The sequence below is a fragment of the Sitophilus oryzae genome, unplaced genomic scaffold, assembly GCF_002938485.1.
Source record: "Sitophilus oryzae breed Bouriz unplaced genomic scaffold, Soryzae_2.0 scaffold_1389_pilon_pilon, whole genome shotgun sequence".
In the NCBI taxonomy this organism is placed as follows: Eukaryota; Metazoa; Arthropoda; class Insecta; order Coleoptera; family Curculionidae; genus Sitophilus; species Sitophilus oryzae.
In genome coordinates, this window is record NW_022146047.1 from 1,644,559 (window position 1) to 1,668,879 (window position 24,321).

Below are 24,321 nucleotides of genomic sequence, written 5' to 3' on the forward strand. Positions count from 1 at the left end.
AATAATAATAACAACCAATTTAACAAAGGTATGACGACTCGGACAAGAGTGTAAACAATAAAATAGTTCAAACGTGTCTACGATATTTTAACATTAATATAATACAATATTATATCCCTCCATTAATTATTTTAATGGAAAAATACTAACAGAATTTTCAATAATATTGTACGAATAAAATTTGCCAATAAATTAAATATTATCGAAAAGTTACGATTCATATTTTTTGAAATAATTTCATTAGTAATATAATAAAGCCTGAAAAAAATAAATTATATCAGAATTCAAAAACGTTGAATGTCAATATTTTTGAATAATGTTTAATAAAAACATTTTATTAACTAATTTGAAGAAAATTTTATTAGAAAATACTAAGAGCATTGGGTCCTTTATATACTTAAATCACGATAAATCACTTAATACAGGGTCTGGCAATAGTGCGTCGGGCATCTGTAACTCCTAGAATAAAAAAACTTGGTAATTTTGTTCAAGTGCAAACCTAAAGTATACTAGGATATATTTCAGAAAAAAAATTTAACTTCTATATGGTGGTTCAAAAAAGTGTGAGTGTATCGGGATGATTTTTTTTTTAAATAAACAACACCCTGTATATTATTGCATTTTTGGCTTTCTTTCAGATTTCACTTTACATAATCCTAAGACATGAGTAAATATATTTCGTTAGTTTCTGAGATATTAATCAATAAATAAAAATGTATTTTTTAGCCTTTCCTAAAAGAATTATTAAAAATACAAGAACTGTCCTGAAATCAAAACTATTTTAGGTATTTACTTAAGAATGGCCTGTACTTACTTTACTATAAATATCGTAATCTTAAATCATGCAGGGTGTTCAAAATTCTACGCCAAACAGAAGTGACACCGGTAAAGGCCTGGCGCGCGGGGATTGAAAACTATTGAATTATTAACATCGCTAATAAAAAATAGGGGTTGATCGTAGAAGGATGAAAATTTATGGTTTAATGTATTTTTTATCATAATAATTAGCGATGGGAACTATCGAATGAATTAGACTATCGAATGGTTACTGAATGAATGATTTCAACTATCGAATGGTTTTATTCGAATAAAATCATTCATTCATTTGTATACTAAAGCATATGTGACAACCTCGCCGTGCGACTAAATGGTTATCGTTGCGCCACGAGCCACGACTATCGAATGCTTTTGATAAATGAAATTTAGTATTCGTTTGATTTTTGTGTGTGTGTCTGCATTATTAGTTCTTCCAATTTTTTATAACTTCGCCTTGTAAATACTATGCTATTTTTGCGTTTATTAAAATATTTAAAATACTAAAATAGTAGTTTTTTTTAATTGACGATTGTGTGTGAAGTGGTCAAAATTTTTCCGAAAATTTGTGTGATTTTCCGTAGCCCGATCTTTCAATTATTTAATTTTATATGGTATATTATGGTTAGGTTAGATTGCATTTTTTAAAGGGAAATTTTGAGAAGTAGCAATTTTTAACAGAGATGAGATGAACTTACAATTAATTTTAAAAATACATATTTGTATTTTAGATGTTTTAATAATATGAATTAGTTGAACTTAATAATCATATTTAAGTAATGTGGTAATAAAAAATAAAGTAAATTGTGTTGTCGAACTCAAATTTTGGGGTGAGAAAATTAAATTGACAGTTTTACACGTGCCCATTTAAAAAAAAAAGTTAACAATGTTTGTATTTTGTTTATGCTAATTCTCTTACATGTAGTTTTTTGCGAAGAAATATTTCATTTATGTTTTAAAGTAAATGCCAGCAAAAGTAAATATTATTTTTAAATAATAATATAAAGTAATATTATAGAAAAGTAATATAAATAATTTTGATTTCTAATTTTTTATTTATATTTTCCTTCCATTACACTGCATGCTTAGAAAATTAATAAATGTTTATATTTCATGATTTTAAAATTTGTTGTTAATATAACAAATTAGTTCTGTAATTATTATTATTTAATAAACCAACGTTGCCATTTAGAGACTTTATTATTTTTAAATAGGATCTAATATAAATACTTTTGACTTCTATTTGTTGTTTATATTTTGCTACTACTTAAAACAAATGTTTATATTATTAAATGATTGTAAATTTTGTTAATAGGTATAACAAATTATTACTGTTATTATTTTTTATTAAACCAGTCTTTGCTTAAAAACATTAAAAATCATTTTCCTACATCCAAAATTATTAAGTATTATTGCAGTGTAACAACAGAATATTAATAAAAATATGCAAAACATATAGACATACTATCCCTAACTAACTAATGCTAAAGAATAATATTCTTTGCTAATACCAACTAATAAAAATATATGGCAACAGCGCCCTTCATAATATATTTTCTGTGTAAATACTAGCACCTCAATAAAAAAAAATAATGTGTCCTTATCTTTATTTGACTCCGCAAAAAATCAAAGATGCCGGCTTCTTTCATAGCATTGCCACCGACCGCTGTCGGGTTTCTAGGAAAGAAACCTACGTCGCCGGACGACAACTAAAATCCAGTTTATATTTTATTAAAATCGATCCTGACGAATAAATGAATTTGATAAATGAATAAATTTTATAAATGAATGGTTTTTGCTGCCGAATTACTAGAATACAATATTTCAAGGCAGATGACGCATCTATTCGATAATTTTTATTCGAATAGTTCTCAACGAATGTTTTCTTACTAGCTATCGAATTATTCGAATGAATTGCAACTATCGAATGTTTCGATACTATTCATTCGATAGTTCCCACTACTAATAATAATCATCATAAAAAAATAAAATATTATCCAAAAAAAAAATAAAAAATCGGGGTGGATCACCTTTATCACTTAGGGGTATAAAAATATCTTCCTCTTCAAGTGTCATGTTCCTAGTGAACGTTGGCGACTGCCATGTTAACAATATCTCTGTATCGCTCCCGATCTTGCGCTACATGGAGTAATGCATCCGCGCTCAAGCCTGTCCATTGCCGCAAGTTCCTCAACCACGAAAGCCTCTTGCGCCCAATCCACTTCTTTCCTTCGATTTTTCCGTTAAGGATCAGTCGGAGAAATTCATATCGAGGTTCTCTGCTTATATAGCCAAGGTACCTATTCAAGTTTTCGTCGCTCGGTAATATTCAGAAGAACTTCTTCATTCCTGGTTCTGGTTGTCCAAGATATTTTAAGCATTCTTCTGTATGTCCACATTTCAAATGCTTCGATTTTATTTATCGTTTCTTTATTAAGTGTCCACGTCTTACATCCATACAAAAGAATCGACCACACATAACACTTTGTAAACTTGTCCCGTATTTTGATGTTTAATGAACTATTTGAGAGCAGCGACTTAAACTTCTGAAATGCATTTCTTGATTGTTCTATACATCTGATTTCGCATGAAGGATCGATATGTTGGTTAATCCAACAGCCCAGGTATTTAAACTTCGCCACTCTCTCCAACGTTTCCCCATTCAACAATAATGAGGTCTCGCCGACATCTACTTTACTCACTAAATATGTGGTTGTGAGTAAAGTAGATGTCGGCGAGATCTCATTATTGTTGAATGGGGAAACGTTAAAAAGATATAACAACCTTATTCTCAGATCTATTAAATATACATATAAAATTCCATAAAAATCGGTCAAGCCATTTCGGAGGAGTATGGTAACTAAAACTGACACTAGAATTTTGCAAATATTTTCAGGACCTTCCAATAAATAACTCCAAAATAACCGAGTTATTTTATTGCTTTTTACTTACTAAAATTTAAGAAAAAAATGTTTTTTTGGTTAAATTTTGAGAACTTGGATTTTCTTTCTTGTAAATTTAATCTACTACCTACCTATGATTATATGAAGTTCATCATATTATCATGTTCATCATATTATTATGAAGATGTTATGTTTTTTACTTAAAATTAAAACATTTCAAATTTTTAATTTTTTTTCGCGAAAAAACCTCATACATAGACCTGGGTTCGAAATATAATACCCTTAAAAATATTTGCACTCATTAAGACCATGTTACTTTGTATTGGCCACTAAATTAAATCAAATTTGAAGTAGGTACACAGAAAATGTTAAACCGCTGTCGTAGATTTTGAGAATATCCTTTTAGTAAAAATGTCGATTTGGTCTTTTTTTTCATCCCTTTGGTTTCCAAACATTTCCAAATAATTTATTGGCCTATTGATAAACTAGCTTTGGGAGGTGGACGTTTTAAAAGAAAATTTAGGAGAAAAGTTTAAACTTTCACGAGGCAGCAAGAATTCCGACCAGATAAAACGAAGGAAAGGAAGAATTATGTGCTTTCATTTTGGTCTCTTTTTAAACTCTGCAATTTGTCACACAAGATACGTGAAAACAGAAATATCGGTAATTTCTCTATGCTTTGAAACGCGAAGTATATTGCTACCTGAAAAACCTAAACTTCTTTGTCAGCATAACACAAATGTATGCATTCAAATAGGGGTATAAAGAATCGCTATGGAGTATTCAATGTTTTAAACCCATTTCTAGCCTAAATGTAATAAAAAAAAACATCAAACCCTTCCAGAAAATGGATTAACGCTTTTTTTCTTTCAGAAATTTTTATATAGAGTGAGTCTTAAATAAGTGCAAACATTTTCAGGGCTGGTTGATCTCGAACAGTCTGTCGTTGTATTTTGCAAAAAGACCAGTCATATTTTAAAACGCCGGCTTTTTACAAAAAAGAAGGAATTTTTACAAAAAGCCCATCTATTTTCAGTCACTTTGCAAAAAGCCTAATCAGAATTAGGCACATTAAACAATGATGATATTTTCTGTACAATTCTGCAAAAAGACTGCCTGTTTTCAGTCATTTTACAAAAGCCAAATCGAGAATCGAGGCCAGGCAGATTAAAAAATGATCAAGGTTTAGTCAGCTATGAGCACAAGCATATTGAATAATTTTCGCTTTAATAGAAATACCCCATATTTTTCTATACAAAAACAATAAGTATTTATGTCAAAATTTTATTATATTTAGACGAAAACAACTTGAATCCTATTTCACAAATTTTAAAATAAATAACGTAATTTTAAATACAAAATACAGGGTGGTCCGAACTGTATTCCGGAAACTGTGGAAGTATATTCTGCAGATAAAAATAAGTAAAAAAGTTTGTATAAATGTATGTCCTAAAATGCTTAGTTTCAGAGATACGGGGTGTAATAATTTCTGAAGTAACGTCAATATTTTGATGAAAATTGGTGTCTGGAAGTTTTTTGACATGAGAAATTTGATTTTGATATCTATCTGACTCCTACTTGTAGAGGGTGCCACCTACATATTTTTTAACTTGTTTGAAGAGTAATAACTTTTCGTCCCTACCTGTATAAAACTACTGAGTAAAAAAATATACATTACGACGTTTTTTACGTAAAAAAAGTCTCTTGGTGAAAATCGCTTCGAGTAATGTTTTCTGAGACATTTGGAATCGAATTTATCAAGACCTGTTATCATTGAAATAAATTAAACCTGTTGACTAAATAGTTATTAGACTGAAATCATAAATCTGAAATGTTTTTGTGTCGAAAGTTCAACAGAAACTATTTTGTCATCATTTTTTGCAGAAAAATTTATGATTAATTTAAAAAAAAATCCAAACTTATTTTATTTCAGTGAAATAACTATCTACTCAACGTGTTTATTTTTCATCAATAATAACATGTATTGACTACTTAAACTCAATATCTTAAGAACGATTGTTAGTAGCGATTGCTAGAAAGAGATATTTTTTACGTAAAAAGTCACAGAGATGTATTTTTTCCCTCGGTAGTTTTATACAGGTACGGACAAAAAGTTATTACGCTTCAAAACAGTTAAAACACATGTAGGTGGCGCTCTCTACTAGCAGGAATCATATTGATATCAAACTCAAATTTCTCATGTCAAAAAACTCCTAGACACCAATTTTTATCCAAATATTGAATATGTTGCTTTAGAAATTATTTGGAAAAAAATCGAAATAAAAATGAAACTTCTACACCCTGTATATCTGAAACTAAGCATTTTAGGACATAATTTATACAAACTTTTTTACTTATTTTTATCTGCAGAATATGCTGCCGAAGTTTCCGGAATATAGTTCGGACCACCCTGTAGAATATTTAATATTTTAAACCATTTCTAGACTAGAAATAATAAAAAGAACATCAATACCTTTTAAAATTGTTGACCTCTCTGACTAAAACTAAAGCTTTATTTCATTTCTTATCAATTGCGCATGGCCTCAAATTTTTATTAACACGGCTCCAGTCAAATTTCTATTATTCTCACCAAATTAACCAGCGCAAAGGTTTGTTTTTCTGGTTTGTTTGAAATTTACATGCCATTCAATATTTTTTCTATTACAAAAAAATAACTTTCTGATGACTTTAACAGCAACGGGCAATGGCCCAGCTACGTGAAAACACCGGTTCACGAGATCAACGAAGTTAAGCGACATTGCCGTGGACGGGTGACCGTTTGAAAGCTCTGTCATGCAATGTTTTATGACAAGAGTGTGATATATGAGATATGTGTATATTACATATCGAGGAGGGAAGTGTTTCATTACTGTCGAGAAATTAACTAAATCTCGAGCTAAATCTCGAGACAATAATGAAAACTTTCCTCCGAGGTTTGTATACTATTTTATATACAACCACATCATTAATTAAAAAATTGGGACAGCATTTTATTTTGAAAATGTCGTTTTCTATTTTGGCATTTCCATATCTATATTTACCGGTACCAGTGCTTGTTATGGCGCAAACCTTCAACATCAAAACAAACAACAAAGTGACAGTTTTGAATAGAAAGCCAGAATGTTATCGGAAAGTTCTGATAATGAAGACTACTTTAATATTGGTACGAAGAACTTACAGAAGCAGAACCACCAGAACTTACAGAAGCTGCAAAAAGAGCAGAAGCCAGTTTACTTCCAGCGAAAAGTAGGGGGCGATATGAAATAGCATTGAAAGTATACGAAAAATGGTGTACTGAAAGAAATGTTAAGAATATTCCTTCGGAGACAGTCTTGATGACATATTTTAGCGACATGGCAAGGCAGAAAAAGCCATCTACTCTTTGGGCTAGGTACAGCATGATACGGACAAAGCTAGAATTAAGGGAAAAGACTGACATATTAAAATATCACTCAACTCGTCGCTTTTTTAAAACGCTAGAATGTAGGTTTTAAGCCAAAGAAGACTAGCATTTTTACCAGGCAAAACTTTTCTCACGAAAAAAAGCATCTCAAGAATTTCTTCCTATTAAAGTAAAACTGTTCCGTATTTTACTGACATTTTTCAGGAACCGATCCTTACCTTAGTTTACCAACTTGGTTAACCTGATTTTACAATGTAATACCCTTATATTCATTTTTGATCTTCCTCAGTACCTACGATTTTATCTTAATATATAATTTAATAATTAAAATTCTACCAATTTTTATTTTAATGGTAACTTTATGTGGTAAAATACATTTTAATGATAAACTGTTTCTAAATATGTGATTTAATTATATTTTAATTTGTTATTGTTGTCAGAATACTAATACCTACAAATAATGTATTCCTTTATTTTCTGTATTAATCGGTTTTATACATAATTATTTTCATATTAAATTTATTATTAACTTGACGTTATTTGTCAACCGTTTAATGAAAAAACAAATGCAATTATTTTCATAGCATAAACTATAATTACAAATAGATATTTGTTTTTTTAAGAAACTGGAGTAAATAAAACTAACATGATAATGTTGTAAATTGAATTAGTTCGTTTATTATTTACTGAAAAAGAGCTCTAGCAAGCTAATACCATTAGCTTAGTATGTTAGCTCACGTTGCATGTCCATTATACTGAAGGTGAAGTTAAAAAATGTATAAACTGTACGTTTAAAGTTTGTATTGAGCAATAAAAATTTTCCTGAACATTCTTATTTATCAGTATACCAAAAAATATATTGTGTTTATCAGTAATCACAAAGCTTCATCGTTATTTTCGCCTTAGGTTTTCATCATTAAGGTAGTGATCTCTCTGTGTGGTCGATAATAATTTGATATGTTTGAAGTTTATTGTAAGATAAGTTGCTTCAAGAGTCTCATCGTCTCCTTGAAATTTGTATGAAATTTATAAGAGGATATTTTTGAATATACAGCATGTCCCCGGATTGTCTTTAAATGAGGAAAAACTTTTTTTATTATTGACACTTTGAGAAAAATGCATTCTTCATAAAAAATTTTGCTTGTTCTAAAATGGTTAATCTGTTTTATACTTTTCCAAATTTCCATATCGTTTTAGATAAAATTAAAAAAACATGAATTTTTGTTGTATTTTGTGAATGCATAAACGGTTTATTAATATAAATTTGCATTATATTAATTTAAATTTACATATTTAAAATTAAAATATGACATATTATGACAGTTGCCGTTTAAAATCTCACCTTTATAATGACAAAAAGTTAGTTATTGCATTGTCAGAGAGAGATAGTTAAAATATTAAAATTCACAAGTTAAGTAATTAGTAATTAGACAATTCTATTATATTTTATATTATTTCAAAAACAAAAACATAATGGTACAGCGTAATTTTGATATGCAGGTTCGAAACAAAAAGTGCTGTTATATTTTTCCGTTTTCGTTGTCAGCCGCGGAAATTTCAGTGATTTTAGTGTTGTCGGATATTTTTATTTGTGAAAAAGAAATATGGCGTTTGAATTGCAAAACTAACAGTTCTATTGCAATATAAGAAGCGTTTGTCCATTTTATATTTTACTTTTTTCATACCTACGACAAATATACAAACAGTATGTCTCCCGGTTGTCTTAACAAGAAAAAACACTTTTTTATTATTGACATTTTTAGAAAAATGCATTCTTCATGAAAATTTTTCTTTGTTCTAAAATGGTTTGGTTTTAGAATAAAAAATAGGTTTTAACCGGTTTAATCCCAACTTTCCATACCGTTTTAGAGAAAATTCAAAAAAAAAACATGAAAATATATTTAAATTTAGTTTAATTAATTAATATAATTAATAAGTCCAAAAAATTAAAAGGCGTTTCTATGGTAATTTAATATCAATTTCTTTCTTTGATAGATGGTTTCACATTTTCCGCTAACTATTCGTAGCATTGAATTAAATAAATTTTGTGCTTCTTTCACATTCTGTAACAGCAAAAAATATTACATTAATTAATATTCTGTCAATAACAATCTATCGAAGGATGAAATCGAAATTATATTACCATAGAAACGCGTTTTAATTTTTAGGACTTAAAAAAATTCAACAATATTTTTATGTTTTTCTTGATTTTCTCTAAAACAGTATAGAAATTTGGAAAAGTCATTTGGATTAATCATTACAGAACAAACAAAATTTTTTATGAAGAATGTAGAATGTAGAATGATTAAGAGGGGGGTTAATCACTGCGACCTTAAAGATCTATTGTGCCCCTCTTCCTTGAGTTATCGCGCAGTCTATAACCCATCATACCCCTTTTGTAGAAGGGACAGGGTATCCCCATCCTCCTCTGACAACAGTTCTTCCTCCGAGGGTACACACTCTTCCACGGTTGGAGTTTGGCCCTCCGTGCCGCCCTTCACAGTCGAGGAGCTTGCCTCCGGCTGAGGAACCCGTGAGGGGGAGGCTGGAGGGTCTGTCTCCATTTTCTCCACCTCTTTAACTTGGTCTCTCCTTACACCTGATACCGGTGTTGTCCCGTATCTATAATAGAGGATGTCCCTTTTTCTCTATTGCCTCCTTGGATTTGAGGTCAATTCCTATTGTGAGGACCTGACCATGACCCTCCTCCCTCGAGTTGATGACTCGCCAACACGATATCCTTATGTTGAAGTTCTGGCCCTGGATAAGGCTCAGCAGGTAGGTGGTGTCTCTCCCCTTGCTCCTCGGCAGAAAGACCGTGATTATGAAGAATACATTTTTCTCAAAATGTCAACAATAAGAAAGTTTTTCGTCTTATAAAGACAATCGGGGCATGCTGTATATTAAAATTTTATAATTTGTTTTATTTAAAAAATGTTAGAAAACAAGCCTGTAATTGACATACCTAATTGCTATGTAATAAAAAATGGATTAAAAATATATCATAAGAGTATACAGGCATTAATTCAAATTTTTAGTATGCGAACAAATACGAGAGGCGCTTTATTTTCATTCATTTCTTAACAGACAGAAGAAGTTGTACAGAGGGGGATGTTTTGTGATGTGCATCGGAAATTGTTTTGCGATTACCGTATATATCTACTAAGGGTCGGCATTTCTGGTCTTGGTTGCCGGTTTTCATGTGTACGAAGGGTACGGTCAACACGCTTAGTAAAATAAGATGTACTGAATAAAGACAGAAGGCGAGTATTTTCCCAAGCGCATGGAATCTAGCGTCAGATTAAGTAGTTATGTAATAAATACTTCGTATTTTTGTTCACTCCGACTTACTGGATTGCCATAACGACTCACTCCTATACATGCAAACGCCGACCTAAAGGTTCGCTTGCCAGCGGGGTATACAGGGTGTCATTGAAATGGTGTAAAAAAATCGGGGAGTGATAGTACTCCTAAAAAAAGTAAACAAAAATTCCTATAAGTATAGGGCGGGAAATGCATATTAAGGGAGTTAGGGGCACTGAAAGGGTGAATTTAAAAAAACGGTTGTTTTAAAATTGTAGGCTTAAAGAACGAGATAAAATTTCGAAAAAAAATCCTCTGCCATAAATTTTGACCCTAAATCAAATAGTGATACTGAAAAATTATTTGGAAAAGCGGAAAGGGTAGTTTTTGCGAGGGTAGGGGGTTGTTTTGTAAATAACTTTTTTGAGGTTATTTTTTTTTTCAACGTGGGTTCATTTTTTGAAAACTCATACTTTTTCTTACAAAAAAGGTACTCTTGTTGCACATCGCCCAGAGCGATGGTTTTCGAGAAAATTGAAGGCAAAGGGTTTGCTCTGACGGGTTGCTAACTGGTTAATCAACATAAACTTATGAAAGTTATGGCGGTTCAAAAGTAACCAAGTAGTTATTAAATAATTAATTGGAAAATCAAAATTTCATGATTTTTAAAAGATCTTATTGCTTTAAAAACGAAATAATCTTTTTTGGTTTTAAAAAAATTTGGTTTTCTCAATGCCGATTAATACTGAAGAGCAACTACGGCAACGCATTATTGACTGTTCAATCAAATTTGGACAGCAACAAGGATATTCCACAGGGTACGCAGATCGTGGATAAGATCATATCTACATTGAAATGAATGGTGGTCACTTTGAACATTTATTATGAATGAATTAAGGAATGCATTATTTTAATAAGGAATTTTGGTAATTGGATTATTTCGTTTTTTAAAGCAATAAGATGTTTTAAAAATCATGAAATTTTGATTACTTTTGAACCGCCATAACTCTCATAAGTTTATGTTGATTAACCAGTTAGCAACCCATCAGTGTAAACTCTTTGTCTTCAATTTTCTCGAAAACCATCGCTCTGGGCGATGTGGAACAAGAGTATCTTTTTTGTAGGAAAAAGTATGTAGTTTTCAAAAAATAAATCCACGTTGCAAAAAAATAACCTCAAAAAAGTTATTCACGAAACAACCCCCTACCCTTGCAAAAACTACCCTTTCCGTTTTTCCAAATAATTTTTCAGTATCACCATTTGATTTAGGGTCAAAATTTATGGCAGAGGATTTTTTTTCGAAATTTTATCTTGTTCTTTACCTACAATTTTAAAACAACCGTTTTTTAAATTCACCTTTTCAGTGCCTCTAACTCCCTTAATATGCATTTTCAACCCTATACTTATAGGAACTTTTTTTACTATTTTTAGGAGTACTATCACCCCCCAATTTTTTACACCATTTCAATGACACCCAGTATACTTAATGCAAAATCGTTTTGTATTAAGTATATAAATCTATCTAATCACATTATAAGATATTTACACTGGACAAAACATTCGTTTCCTAGGAAACCTTTCAATAAACCTCTGTATATAAATTACAATCGCCCTAATCCCTACTTATCGCCGGTAATAAATTACCTCCGAGACCTGGCAGATTTCAGCCCTCAACAAGCAAAACAACCTTTGATATATATTTTCCGCCGGCCGGCACCACCACTTTTTGCTTCTGCGAGTCGGGAATTATGCCCTCAGGGTTCGATACACTCTGCAAATGTTTAAACAAAAACCCTTTCGTCCGTCGGTCTTTTACCAAGCTTAATTTTGTAAAATAATCGCCGTGCCTTTCTCTTCTCTGGTTAAAATATTAATTTTGTGGATATTAATTCCAATTAAGGAAAGAGCTTTTACTGTATAGACTCTGTATTAACTAAAAATTTTACAAATTATAACTAGTGATGGGATAACTCGATTATTGAAATAACCGACATCGCTCGATTATGAACGAGTGATGCGAGTGACTAGTTAAGAGCGACGGACGCACGAGATCCTAGAATGAAATATATTGAAATCCGATTTTAATGTGACATACTCGATTAAAAGCCGAGCGAATATTCTACCTACATTTCAGGTAGCAAATTTATACGCCGTTATCCGTTGTGTATCTGAGTGACAAAATTTTACGACCTACATTGACAATGCCTTCAAATAAACTAAATCAAGCAAGCGATCAAGAAAATCACTCGTCGTTTGCTACTTGCCATTCATCACCGAAAGAATATGTGCTCTGCGCACGTAACTTACTACTTGGCGTTACGACTAAAACAAGCGACAAGCGATAGGCGAAAAACCGTATTTTTAAATACGATATTTCGCTCGATTCAGTAATCGAGTTCTCGATTATTGAAATCGCTTGAAACTCGAGTGAAATCCCATCACTAATTATAGTTTGATTGAATATATATAATTAGTGATGGGAAAACCGATTAATTTCAATAATCGGTTTTCCCATCACTAATTATAACCGTCTACTTTAATTGTAGAAACTATGGCTCATCTTATACAACTTAAATGGTAGAACACGATTGGTTACAACAATGTAATTTATAGTCTGCCCCACGATGAAATCCTTGATAGTGATAGATGTGACAATTGTATAGATGTGTCGGTCATTTCAAAGTAGTTTATTTTATTTTACAAAGAAATAAGTTGGTACAATTGGAACGCATAGCAGGAAATTAATTACAGGGTGTTTGGCAATAGTGCGTCGGGCATCTGTAGCTCCTAGAATGATAAACTTGAGATTTTTAAAAATAAAATAAAAAATACACCTTAGTAATTTTAAAATATTTATGTATCTTAACTTTCCCTATAACTTTTACATTTAACATTTTTTTTTGTAAACCTCGAAACAAATGGAATAATGGACTTTACTCTATCGTTGACTCGCACCCTGTACAGGGTGGGTCAAATACGACGCTTTTAAATGGAAACACCCTTTCCTATAGGAGATAGACAAAAACTAATATCGGTGTCTGGGGCTCAATTTTTGTCAAAAACATGATGGTAAAAACCGCATATCGATATCTGTTACCGTTTCCGAGTTACGGGGTATTTTTCAAAAATATGCATTTTTAACAAATCGCTGTAACTTTTTTGCTATGGAAAATTTTGTATTTTTATGAAAACATTTCCAAAGCACCTTTTTACGTAGAATTTAATGGTTTAAGTATATTTTTTTTAAAATTAATAATTTAAGAATTATCAACAGAAAATTTGATTTTTTATATGGGAGACCCAGTATAATTTTAATTTATTGAAAAGAATTTAAAATTACCTTTCCAAAAATATAACACACTTGATATTTTGCTCGATTCCTCTTCGAGATATAGAGTATATAAAAATTCGCCCGCTTTAAATAAGTAGGCTTTGAACGGCACCGGCTGTATGCAAAAAAATTCTAGCTGTGAGCATCAATTAAAATGAAAATAATATTTGCTATGAGAAATGCAGAATTTTATTACAATTTAAAATATATTTAACCAACATCAACACATTTAAACTATATTTAATAACAATAAACATAAATAGCAAACCAACACATGAGATTTTGCTACAGGTGTTCGACATATCGACCGTCTTCTGTTATGGACAGACAGGGCAGTTTTTGAACATTTCTCGCGGAATTCATTAACTCAGTGGGGGTGAAAGATACCCTCTCATAACTGCTAAGTATTTCTAATTCTTGTCTAGATTATACGGAAGAATAAGGAACCTTTATTCTCCCGCAAATATATCCATAGGATTAGATCCATGGGCACTAAGTCAGGCGGCCTCGATGGCCAACGGCTGGGATCTTGGTTAGCTATTCAATTATTCTTGAAATTGGCTGCAAAAATTTGCTGATAACTTCAGCGTTCAGAGGCGGTGCGTCGTCTTGCTGGAAAAATATGTTTTCGAGTTCCATTAAGGGCATATCATCAATAAGGGGTTCAAAGCCTACTAGTTAAAAGTGGCGAACTTTTAAAAATTCTTTATTTCGAAGAGGATTATAACAAAATATCAAGTGTGCTATATTTTTGGAAAGGTAATTTTAAATTCTTTTCAGTTAAATAAAAATATAGAGGGTGTTCCAAATAAAAAATAAATTTTTCTGTTGATAACTCTTAAATTATTAATTTTAAAAAAGTTATACTTAAACCATTAAATTCTACGTAAAAAGGTGCTTTGGAAATGTTTTCATAGAAATACAAAATGTTCCATAGTAAAAAAGTTACAGCGATTTGTTAAAAATGCATATTTTTGAAAAACACCCCGTAACTCCGAAACGGTAACAGATATTGATGTGCGGTTTTCACCATAATGTTTTTGATGAAAATTGAGGCCCAGACACCGATATTAGTTTTCGTCTATCTCCTATAGAACAGGGTGTTTCCATTTAAAAGCGTCGAATTTGACCCATCCTGTACAATATGTTTGACCGGTTTAAACAATTATTATCCTTTTCTGGCAGTTCAAATATTGGCTTTGTGAATATATATCGCAATTATCCCTTGCGGAATTAAGTGCAAGATTTTACGTTGATACCTTTGTATTTTTTTCAGGCTATTATTTACCCAGCCATACACTGTTTGATATCCAAATGGGCTCCGCCCTCGGAGAAAGGGAAATTTATCAGCGCCACTTTAGGGGGGTCGCTAGGCACGGTGATAACGTGGCCCTTGTTAGGTAAGTCATTCGTTTAGGGCTATAAAGATAAACAGAGCGTCCCAAATTGATTGGACAGCATTAGGGACTTTATTATGTGATTAAATTAAGGGTTTGAATTGGAGAAACAATTTGTCATTAGCAGTTTAGTAGTTTATTAATCTAAAGGCCGTTTTACAGTCGGCAAAAGTTTCTCCAATTTACAACTTTCTTGATGGAAGTGGTACAGTTCAAAAACAGCTTGATATTTTCTGGTAATTCTCTTGCAACTGCAAGGACTTGCAGAAAATTGGTCTCCCGCCACAGTTGGAAATCGCTTTGCGCTTATCGTTTTAAAATGGCAGTCTGTATAATTCCTTACATATAGTACATATCAAATAAACTTTTAGTCTTTAAATCTTTTTTTATTTCGGAATTCCGTCACAAGTCATTTTGAAAATGATTTAAAGTTTAAGTCAGCTTTCAAAATATGACTTAAAATCAAATGATTTAAATCATTGAAATGATTTAAGTAAAGACTTAAGTTTTCTGTGAGCTTCCAGCTCTGGTAACTAACATAACTATTATTTGGTAGTAATTAATTCATAATTAGCATAATGAGATTTTGGATATATTAAATATTAAAGTATAAAGTTAGATGTTCTTGAACTCAAGAAAGGGGGACACAATAGATCTCTAAGGTTGCAGAGATTAACTCCCCTTCCACTTATTCTAAATTCTTCTAGATGTTCTTTACCAAATGAAAAATTATATTAACATGGATGAAAATTTTAAAAATGAAAAATATGTAACTAATAAATGACTAATAAACTTATAAAAGTTTTTTTTTCTTTTTCTTAAACCTTTAGAATTATATCCATATATATATTTTTTTCCTTTCTTGGGTATGAGGTTTTTTTTTATTTAAAATTAAAAAAACCTCATACCCAAGAAAGGAAAAAAAATATATATGGATATAAACTAATAAACGGCTATTCGAAATGTTGAATTAGGAACAAAGTGGTTTTTGACATTAAAATATACATATTGCATTTATACTAAGTGATTAGTATAAAATGAATTAATTTTATTTTATAGGTAGTGTTATAGACAGTTTGGGTTGGGAATGGGCCTTCTACATTACGGGTTTGATCGTGCTAGCTTGGACTTTCGCCTGGCTATTCCTCGTGCACGATACACCCCAAAATCACCCTTGGATCACCAGCGAAGAGAAAGAACATATCGATACCTCACTGGCCGGGACAATTTCAAATAAATCAGTAAGTTCTTCTTTATAATCATCATCATCCGCATTTTCAGCTTTTCAGTTATGGTGTAGCCTCTCTCACTCCTAATTTCTTAATATATGTAGGTCTCCTGATTCCTCGTGGGTACTATTTTTTTCAAGAAGCTTTTTCAAGAACCGATACGTTTGAGACATGATGGAACCATTTGATTCTTAAGAGTTGTCTAAGGTGTCTCTGTTGCAACTTGTTTAATGCGTTCATGTGTCGGCGGTACGGCACCCAGGTTTCGCTCCCATATAACATGGTGGGGATTATTATTGCTCGGTACACTGCAAGTTTCGTTTTTGTGCTCAGGTCATGGTTGTAGAAAACCCTGTCTTTTAATTTCCAGAATGCTCTGGATGTGCTGCTAATCCTATGCTGAGTCGTTATTGACCTTTTCCGAAATCAAACTACCGGGCTTATTGAATTCCGCTACATATTCCAATAGTTCTTTTCCGATTTTTATAGCATTGGTGTGATCTTCCGGGGAGTGCACATGATTTTAGTTTTGTCGATGTTCAGCTTAAGGCCCAAAGCCTCGTATGCCCAGGTGTTCAACATTTCTTGTAATTGCTGTACAGTTTTTGCAACTAGAACGCAGTCATCAGCGTATTGAAGTTCTGTGATGAATTTTGTACGTGTTTTTGCCCTGAGTCTTTTTATGTTGAACAGACCGCCATCATATCTGTATCTAATGCCCAGTCCTCTCTCCTGCAGTTTGCTGTCCACTATAATGGAGAGCGCTGCCATGAATATGTTGAATAGGAGAGGCGCTAAGACACATCCCTGCCTAACTCCTGTATTTGTCAGGAAGGGATCGCTCAGTGATCCATGATGTGACACTCTTGACTGGTTGTTGTTATGGTAGGCTTTTACACATTGTAAGAAATTTGTTGGGTACTCCGAACTTTTTCATAATTGCCCAAAGTGCATCTCTGTTCACAGAGTCGAAGGCTTTTGTTAGGTCGATGAATGCAACATAAAGTTTAGACTGCTGTTCTTTTACTTTTTCCTGTAGTTGGCGGATGGAAAATATGGAATCGACGGTGCCGCGGTTAGTGCGAAAACCTGTTTGCGATTCTGGAAGGATTTTTTCTATATGTGGGTGCAGGCGGTTTGACATAATTTTTGCAAGAATTTTTCCGCCGATAGCCAAGAGTGAAATTCCCCGGTACTTTCCGCAGTCTGATGCACTTCCTTTGTTCTTCACTATATATTCACTATATTTGCGTTGCAAAAGTCCTGAGGTACCTCTCCGCTTTCCCATATGACATCGAAGAGAGCCTTAAGATGACCAATAAGTTCTTTACTTGCACACTTTTATTTGTTCCATTGAGCGTTGTGCGACCTGCAGTTCTCTTATAATATATGTCCGTTTTAAGTATCCAGGTTTCGGATGCATAGGTCATGACTGGCAGTACACATTGGTCGAATGTTTTCTTTTTTAGATAAAGTGGTATTCTAGATTGAATATGATTGAGTTTCTTCCATAAGTACTCCATGCTAACCTAATTCTTCTGTTGATTTCTTGTAGTAAAGATCCCGAGCTGTGTATTAGTTGTCCCAAATATGTATATTCTTCTACTTTTTCCAGTGTTGTATTATTTACTAGAATATATTTTTTGTCTACCAGTTCCTTGTACATTACTTTAGTTTTTGCTATATTCATTTTGTGACCTACTTTATTGCTGGCTGTATTCAGTTCGTTAATTTGTGCTTGTTCTTCAGGACTATTGGCAATTAGGACTATGTCATCAGCGAATCTTGGATGGATAAGATATCTTCTTTATAATAAATACCAAAAATGTATCTTCAGTATATGATAGATGCAGAGTGTGTTGGAGAGAGGAAGTAAATAACCGCGCACTTATAGATCTATTGTGCCTCCCTTTCTTGAGTTTTAACCACATCATACAGTCTCAGTGCTTCGACAAAAGCCAGTATCTGAGACGGTTCTACAGAGCTTAATTCTCCATCTCCTCCAGCTAAAAAACAATCACTCATGATTTCAACCTAAATATTATTTTACGACATCAATTTATCTTTTTCAGAGAATCCCCCCCTACAAGTCAATTGCCGCATCACTTCCGGCCTGGGCCTTGTTCATCGCCCAATTTGGCAACCTGTGGGGTTTGTTCTTCCTGATGACGGCCGGGCCCTACTTTATGTCAACCGTATTGGGTTTCAACATCGGGCACACGGGAATGCTGGCGGCGTTGCCGTATCTCGCCCGAATGCTAGCAGGATTTGTTTTTGGAGGAGTGGGTGATTTTATCTTGAGGAGGAAGCTGATGAGCAAGACGGAAATTAGGAAGTCTTTTACTATTTTATGTAAGTATGTAGAACAAAACATTACAATATCATATTTACAGTTTTTTAATTTGACATTTAAAGTGGCACTTGCCATAATTTTTTGACGTTTTGAAAGATGTTTCAACTTATGAAATAGATGATGCAGGACTAGTCGCTTCAGTCATTTGTTTATATAATGTAGGCTATAGAAAGATGCGTAGAAGTTATCTTAAGTAGGAACTATCGGAAACAAGAAAAAGCCATCTGACAGTAACCATCAATTCAAAGTTGGTAGAAGAATGCCTAGAAAAGTTGAACAAATTAAATAAAGAAAATAAAGTCCTCCTACTCTAGGTGTCAGCCCACCAAGGGATAGAAGGCAATGAAAAAACGATCTACCTAGAAAAGGAAAGAACACTCCACTAACTGGACCAGAACCGTTTTGCCTTCCAAGGAGAAACCAAAAAGCGGAACTCAAGAATCTGAAGACTCCATCTGTAACCTGGAATGGGAATCTTCTGGTCGAAATAAATTCTCACAACTTACGACCGAGAAAATCAAAGATTTATATGGTACGACTTATATCGGAGATGGAGAACTAACCTCTGTAAAACCGTCTCAGATACTGGCTTTTGTCAAAGCCCTGAGACTGTGTGATGAGTTATGACTCAAGAAAGTTGGATGTAATAGATATATGTATAAGGCCGCGGTTTACGCGGTCTTAAAAATAAACAAAAATATATTATTTTTGTCTATCTTTTCGAGTGCTATAACTTCCTAGGAAAATATTTTAGAGCATATGTTTATCCGGACTTTTTGTTTTATCCCCCCCCCCCAAAAAAAAAGCTTTATCCGTAGAATCACCCACTGATGTTTGATACACTACTTTTTAATACCCTGTTGTAACAGTCCAAATTTAGCTTTAACTAGGTTTAAAAAAATATATACCGATTTTGCTTACAAGTTGGATCAAACTTATTTATGATAAATAAATTTATTGCATTTAATTTTTATAAACAAATATTCATTACAGCTATATTTCATTATCTTTCTTACTCTCCTTTGCTTAATTTATTTTACTTTCCATGCCATATATCAATCAGTAATCAATCGGTAATGATCTAAAATATAATTAAAATTTATTATCTTATGCTAATATAATCAAATTCACCAAAATATTACCTTTAATTTCTGGACTTGTGTATGTTTCTGAATGTTGGCCTATTTGCCGTAATTTCTAGTAGTTCTGCGGTACTGCTTGTCCTTGTATTATCTTAGAAGATTTATTAACAAGTGTGGATTGTCTCTAAAATATTATTTGATCCTATATTTCATTATAGAGCTCAAAATAAAGTTATTTACCTGCATATTTTTTGAAATCTATCATTTGTTTATTTTCTGCAAATTGCAAGGTATTGTATTTTCTGCAAATTGCAATTATTATTAATAATGTCATTTATATTTGAATTGCTCAGATCAGCGCTGTTGTCAGGTTGAGCAGTACTTCCTTTAAATTCTGATGTTTGTATTTTCTGATAATTATTGATTGCATAATCGACATCCTTTCCGTAATATTTTGTATGCATCGTCACCGGCATAAGGTTTGGTATGTTTATGTTTGAATGGTTATTGGAATTTACTTTTAATTCTAAGTAATGTTTATTTTGGCAATGTTTCTAAATTCCCAGAATATTAAATTGCAACTTTGCAGTATAAATCAAATTTCTTCGGACCGGAACTCTATCTGATCGATTTAGGTTTCCCATTTTTCCCTTCAGCTTCAAAGCAGGTGTTTTGGTCAGTGTAATTTGTTGGAATTTTCCTGTTTTACCCGTTTGTTGGGGATAATCACTGACTAGAACTATTATAAGTGATACTTTTGCTGTTTGAGTTGTACCTTACCTTTTAAAAGTATCTCTGAGCCGTTTTATACGGGATTTTAATCTGCTCGTGGCTGGTAAGTTTTTTTTGATCGCCATTTTGTCTAGTGTGATTTGTACTATTCAAATTATTTCTTAACAGGGAAAGCCTTTTGTTTTATTTCTTTGTCATCGTCGATTTTCTTGGGAAGAGGAACATAGTTCCAGTAATTTCTGCTTTCTGAATCCAGCAATTTGGACATCCACTTATTCGGAAAAAAAACTACATTTTTTGTGAAGCCCAGCAAGGTAACTTTTTATGACATTTTCTATATTTCTACAGTTGCAACGTGTTTTGTTTTTTAATTAATTATAGCTGTATGTTCCTTTTGTTTCAAACTATCCCTTCTAGGTAACTTTCTTTTTTTATTTCGTAAACCTAATACCGCTCTCGGTTTTAGGGCTTTTTGGACTAGGATTTTTTTACACCAGGATTTTTTAAGACCAGGATTTTTTAAGACCAGGATTGTTCCCACCAGACTTTTAAGACCAGGATTTTTCCACCAGGATTTTTCTGGCTTGCTTTTTCTGGCAGACTTTTTGCAGTACGTCTCTCTGGAAGTGATTTCCCTCTACAGCACTCAGCTTGGCAAATACGTCGCTGGATCAGATCGGAAGAAGAGACAAGTAAACGTTACTGAAAATTTTATCTTTCCCTATTTGTTTTTTTTCCTTGCATTTTTATCTTATATTGATTCAAGGTTCAAGAGTTCAAGGTACATACGGTTCGGTTTTCAATTTTTAATTAAATTTAGTATAATATATAACATCATCAAATTTGGTTCATTTTTTTTATTTAATATCATTATACAATACTCTATTAATTTATCTTAGTGTTTCATTCATCCCTTAATTTTTTATCTTTCTAATATTTTTTTATAACAAGTCTTGTTAGATTCCAAGAATATCTTGGGGGTTTTCTGGCTTATCCTGTGCAAAGCCAGTGGCGCTTAAAACCCACCCCATCTCTTCGGCAGAGCTAGGGCCTATTTGCACGCACACTCCACAGTTTAATAAGACCTTGTTTTTTTTTATTTTTGTTTTTTTCGGTTCTCTGTAACTGTACTACACAATATAATGGAAGTACAGAAGAAAATTACATCTATAATGGAAGATGAAATGTACACAGTGTCGTTCTTTATGATGAATTTTACAGTATTAATCATCATAATGTTGGACGCATTTTCTTGAAGCGCAGTTTGGCGAAAGTTTTAACCACAAAGATTTGGTGCTAATATGGTTGAACAGCATTGGAACCAACGTTTCAGGGTATTTGACACCATATTCTTGAGCCAGCGTATGAGATTAGCTCAAACAGAGCACTTTAACAGTCGCAGCGAAAGAATCAGTTGGACATCACATAGCAATCTCAACAATAATAATGCTCAAAGCTTAACACTTGAGCTTCTTGTTTTAGTACACTGAATACTAAAACAAAGATCTCTACTGAATAAGAAGTTTACATTTTTAATAAAACATAATAAAACTTTCTTAAAAAATAAGTTGATAATTAATTTTTTTTTGTTACAGCTCACTTGATACCTGGAGTACTTCTATTGGCGCAGACTTTCGCCGGATGTCACATAAACTGGGCTGTGATACTTCTAACACTTTCTTTAGCTTCAAACGGTGCAGGCACCATTACTAATTTATCAAATGCACAAGACTTAGCACCCAATTTCGCTGGTACCATTTATGGAATAGCTAATTGTATTGGTAGTACTACAGGATTTATCAGTCCCATGGTAGTTGGTTATCTTACTTCAGAGCATGTAAGTATTGCCTCTTTTATATGTCATTATTCTTTTTTTTTTGGAAGAGAGAAGAATGTGTGTTAATAAACATAATAAAAAATATGTTTCTTATAAAATCGTAAAGAAAAATACAACATCCAATCCAAAGTGCAAATATTTTTAAATCTGGAGGATTCCGATAACAGAAATATATGTTCTCTATGCTGTTTTTCGAAAAAGCGAACTTCAGATATTAAAAAAAACTCTTTTTCTGTCTTCCTCTAAATTTAATCTACTACTACTATGAGTATCAGAGAAGTGTTGCCATACATAAATTTCTTATTTCATAAATTTTTACGTAAATATATTGTTTCGATTGAAATTTTTTAAAAAATTCTCAAAAAAATCATTTTTTTTTCTCGAAAAAAAACCTCATTGGCGTGTTTCTGGTGTGGAAATATAACACACATAAATACATTTGCACTAATTTATGACTCACCGTGTATATCTCGCAGTATTTTATTGTAATTTGCTTTGAAGAACACATTGTAGCAAAATACTTCTAGTTTGGAAGCATGAATAATTTTCGATTAAAAATATTTTGAAATAAATGATGAAAAAGACGTCGCTTTAAAGTGTCATTTTCAATATTCATTTATTAGACCATACAATTAGACCATACAAATACCATACAATAAAAATAATGGAGGTTGACTGTTTTTGGTTTGGTTTGGTTTTACTTCGATAATTAAAAAATTCTAATTTCCCATGAGATTTATTTTTCAGTGTGATGTTACTAAGCAATGACAGTAAATATGTCAAAGCATGCTTGATCATAAAACTTTTAAAAGTATTTCTTATCTATAATAATATATAAAATCCTTAAGTGACTGACATACTGATTAATCACGATCCTGCTTAAACTACTCAATGTAAGAAGCTCAGTTTTGGCATACAGGTTAATTCTAGGGTGTAGAGGTTCGATAAGAAGGGATTTTTCGAAATTCCGGTTTCAAGAGGGTGAAACCACCCCTCAAATATTACAATATTTTTTATTTAAAAAACGGTCAAGTTTCCGAAAAAACGCTTAAACACGTATATTTTATTTTGTTTTTTTACATATTTTAAGATTTTTTAAAAAGGTATACAGGGTGTTTTGAAAAATCTGGTCATTGATTAATCACGATCCTGCTGAAAGCGCTTGACGTAAAAAGCTGATTTTTGGAAAACAGATTGACTTTAGGGTGTAGAGGTTCGATAAGAAGGGATTTTTTGAACCTCGAATTCTTAGGGGGTGAAACCATCCCTCAAATATTAAAATATTTTTTATTTAAAAACCGGTGAGTTTTTCGGAAAAACTCTTGGACAAGCATAATTTATTTGTTTTTTTTACATATTTTGAAATTTGTTAAAAAATCATCCAGGGTGTTCCAAAAAGTTGGGTACCTAATTTCTTAACCACGATTCTGCTTAAACTGCTTGACGTAAAAAGCTTATTTTTGGCAAATGGATTTTTCGACAGTCAAATTCCAACAAAATGAAACTACCCCTCAAATATTACCAAGTTATATAATAATATCGCCATATTGTTTTTTCTCATGCTGACATAAATGTGAGAAAATTTTTATCCAGTTTGTATGTTAATGGAAATTCTTGCTTTGCTTTATCATCACCATTACAAATGATTAATTCGACGCGAACGAAGTCGCTGGTACACGCTAGTTATTTATAAATGTCTCTAATGTTGATTATTCACAAGCCTATAGGAAATAAGGTTTTATTTAGCTGGAAAGGAAAAGGAGGAAAAATTTAGCTGGAGGAAAAGTTAATATGCAAGTAATTCGAAAATTGGTTTAATTGGGTATAGACAACCTTATATAAAGGTACCGTTACTTTTGACGGTGAACAAAATAAAAAAGACAAAAGGTTTTTATTTAAATCAGTTAGCAAACTTTAAGTAGAGTAAAATATTTTCTA

At 32.2% G+C, this 24,321-nt stretch overlaps 1 protein-coding gene across 2 annotated transcripts in view; it reads left to right on the forward strand.

Moving 5' to 3' along the window:
* The window catches only part of LOC115875526 (sialin-like), a 37,508-nt gene that overhangs the window by 12,857 nt on the left and 330 nt on the right, over window positions 1-24,321 (forward strand). For both annotated transcript variants that reach the window (XM_030891005.1, XM_030891006.1), the window contains exons 5-8: window positions 15,030-15,153; window positions 16,210-16,391; window positions 18,452-18,731; window positions 22,142-22,383. In XM_030891005.1, the coding sequence (XP_030746865.1) occupies window positions 15,030-15,153; window positions 16,210-16,391; window positions 18,452-18,731; window positions 22,142-22,383 (828 nt within the window). The remainder of the gene's footprint in view (window positions 1-15,029; window positions 15,154-16,209; window positions 16,392-18,451; window positions 18,732-22,141; window positions 22,384-24,321) is intronic.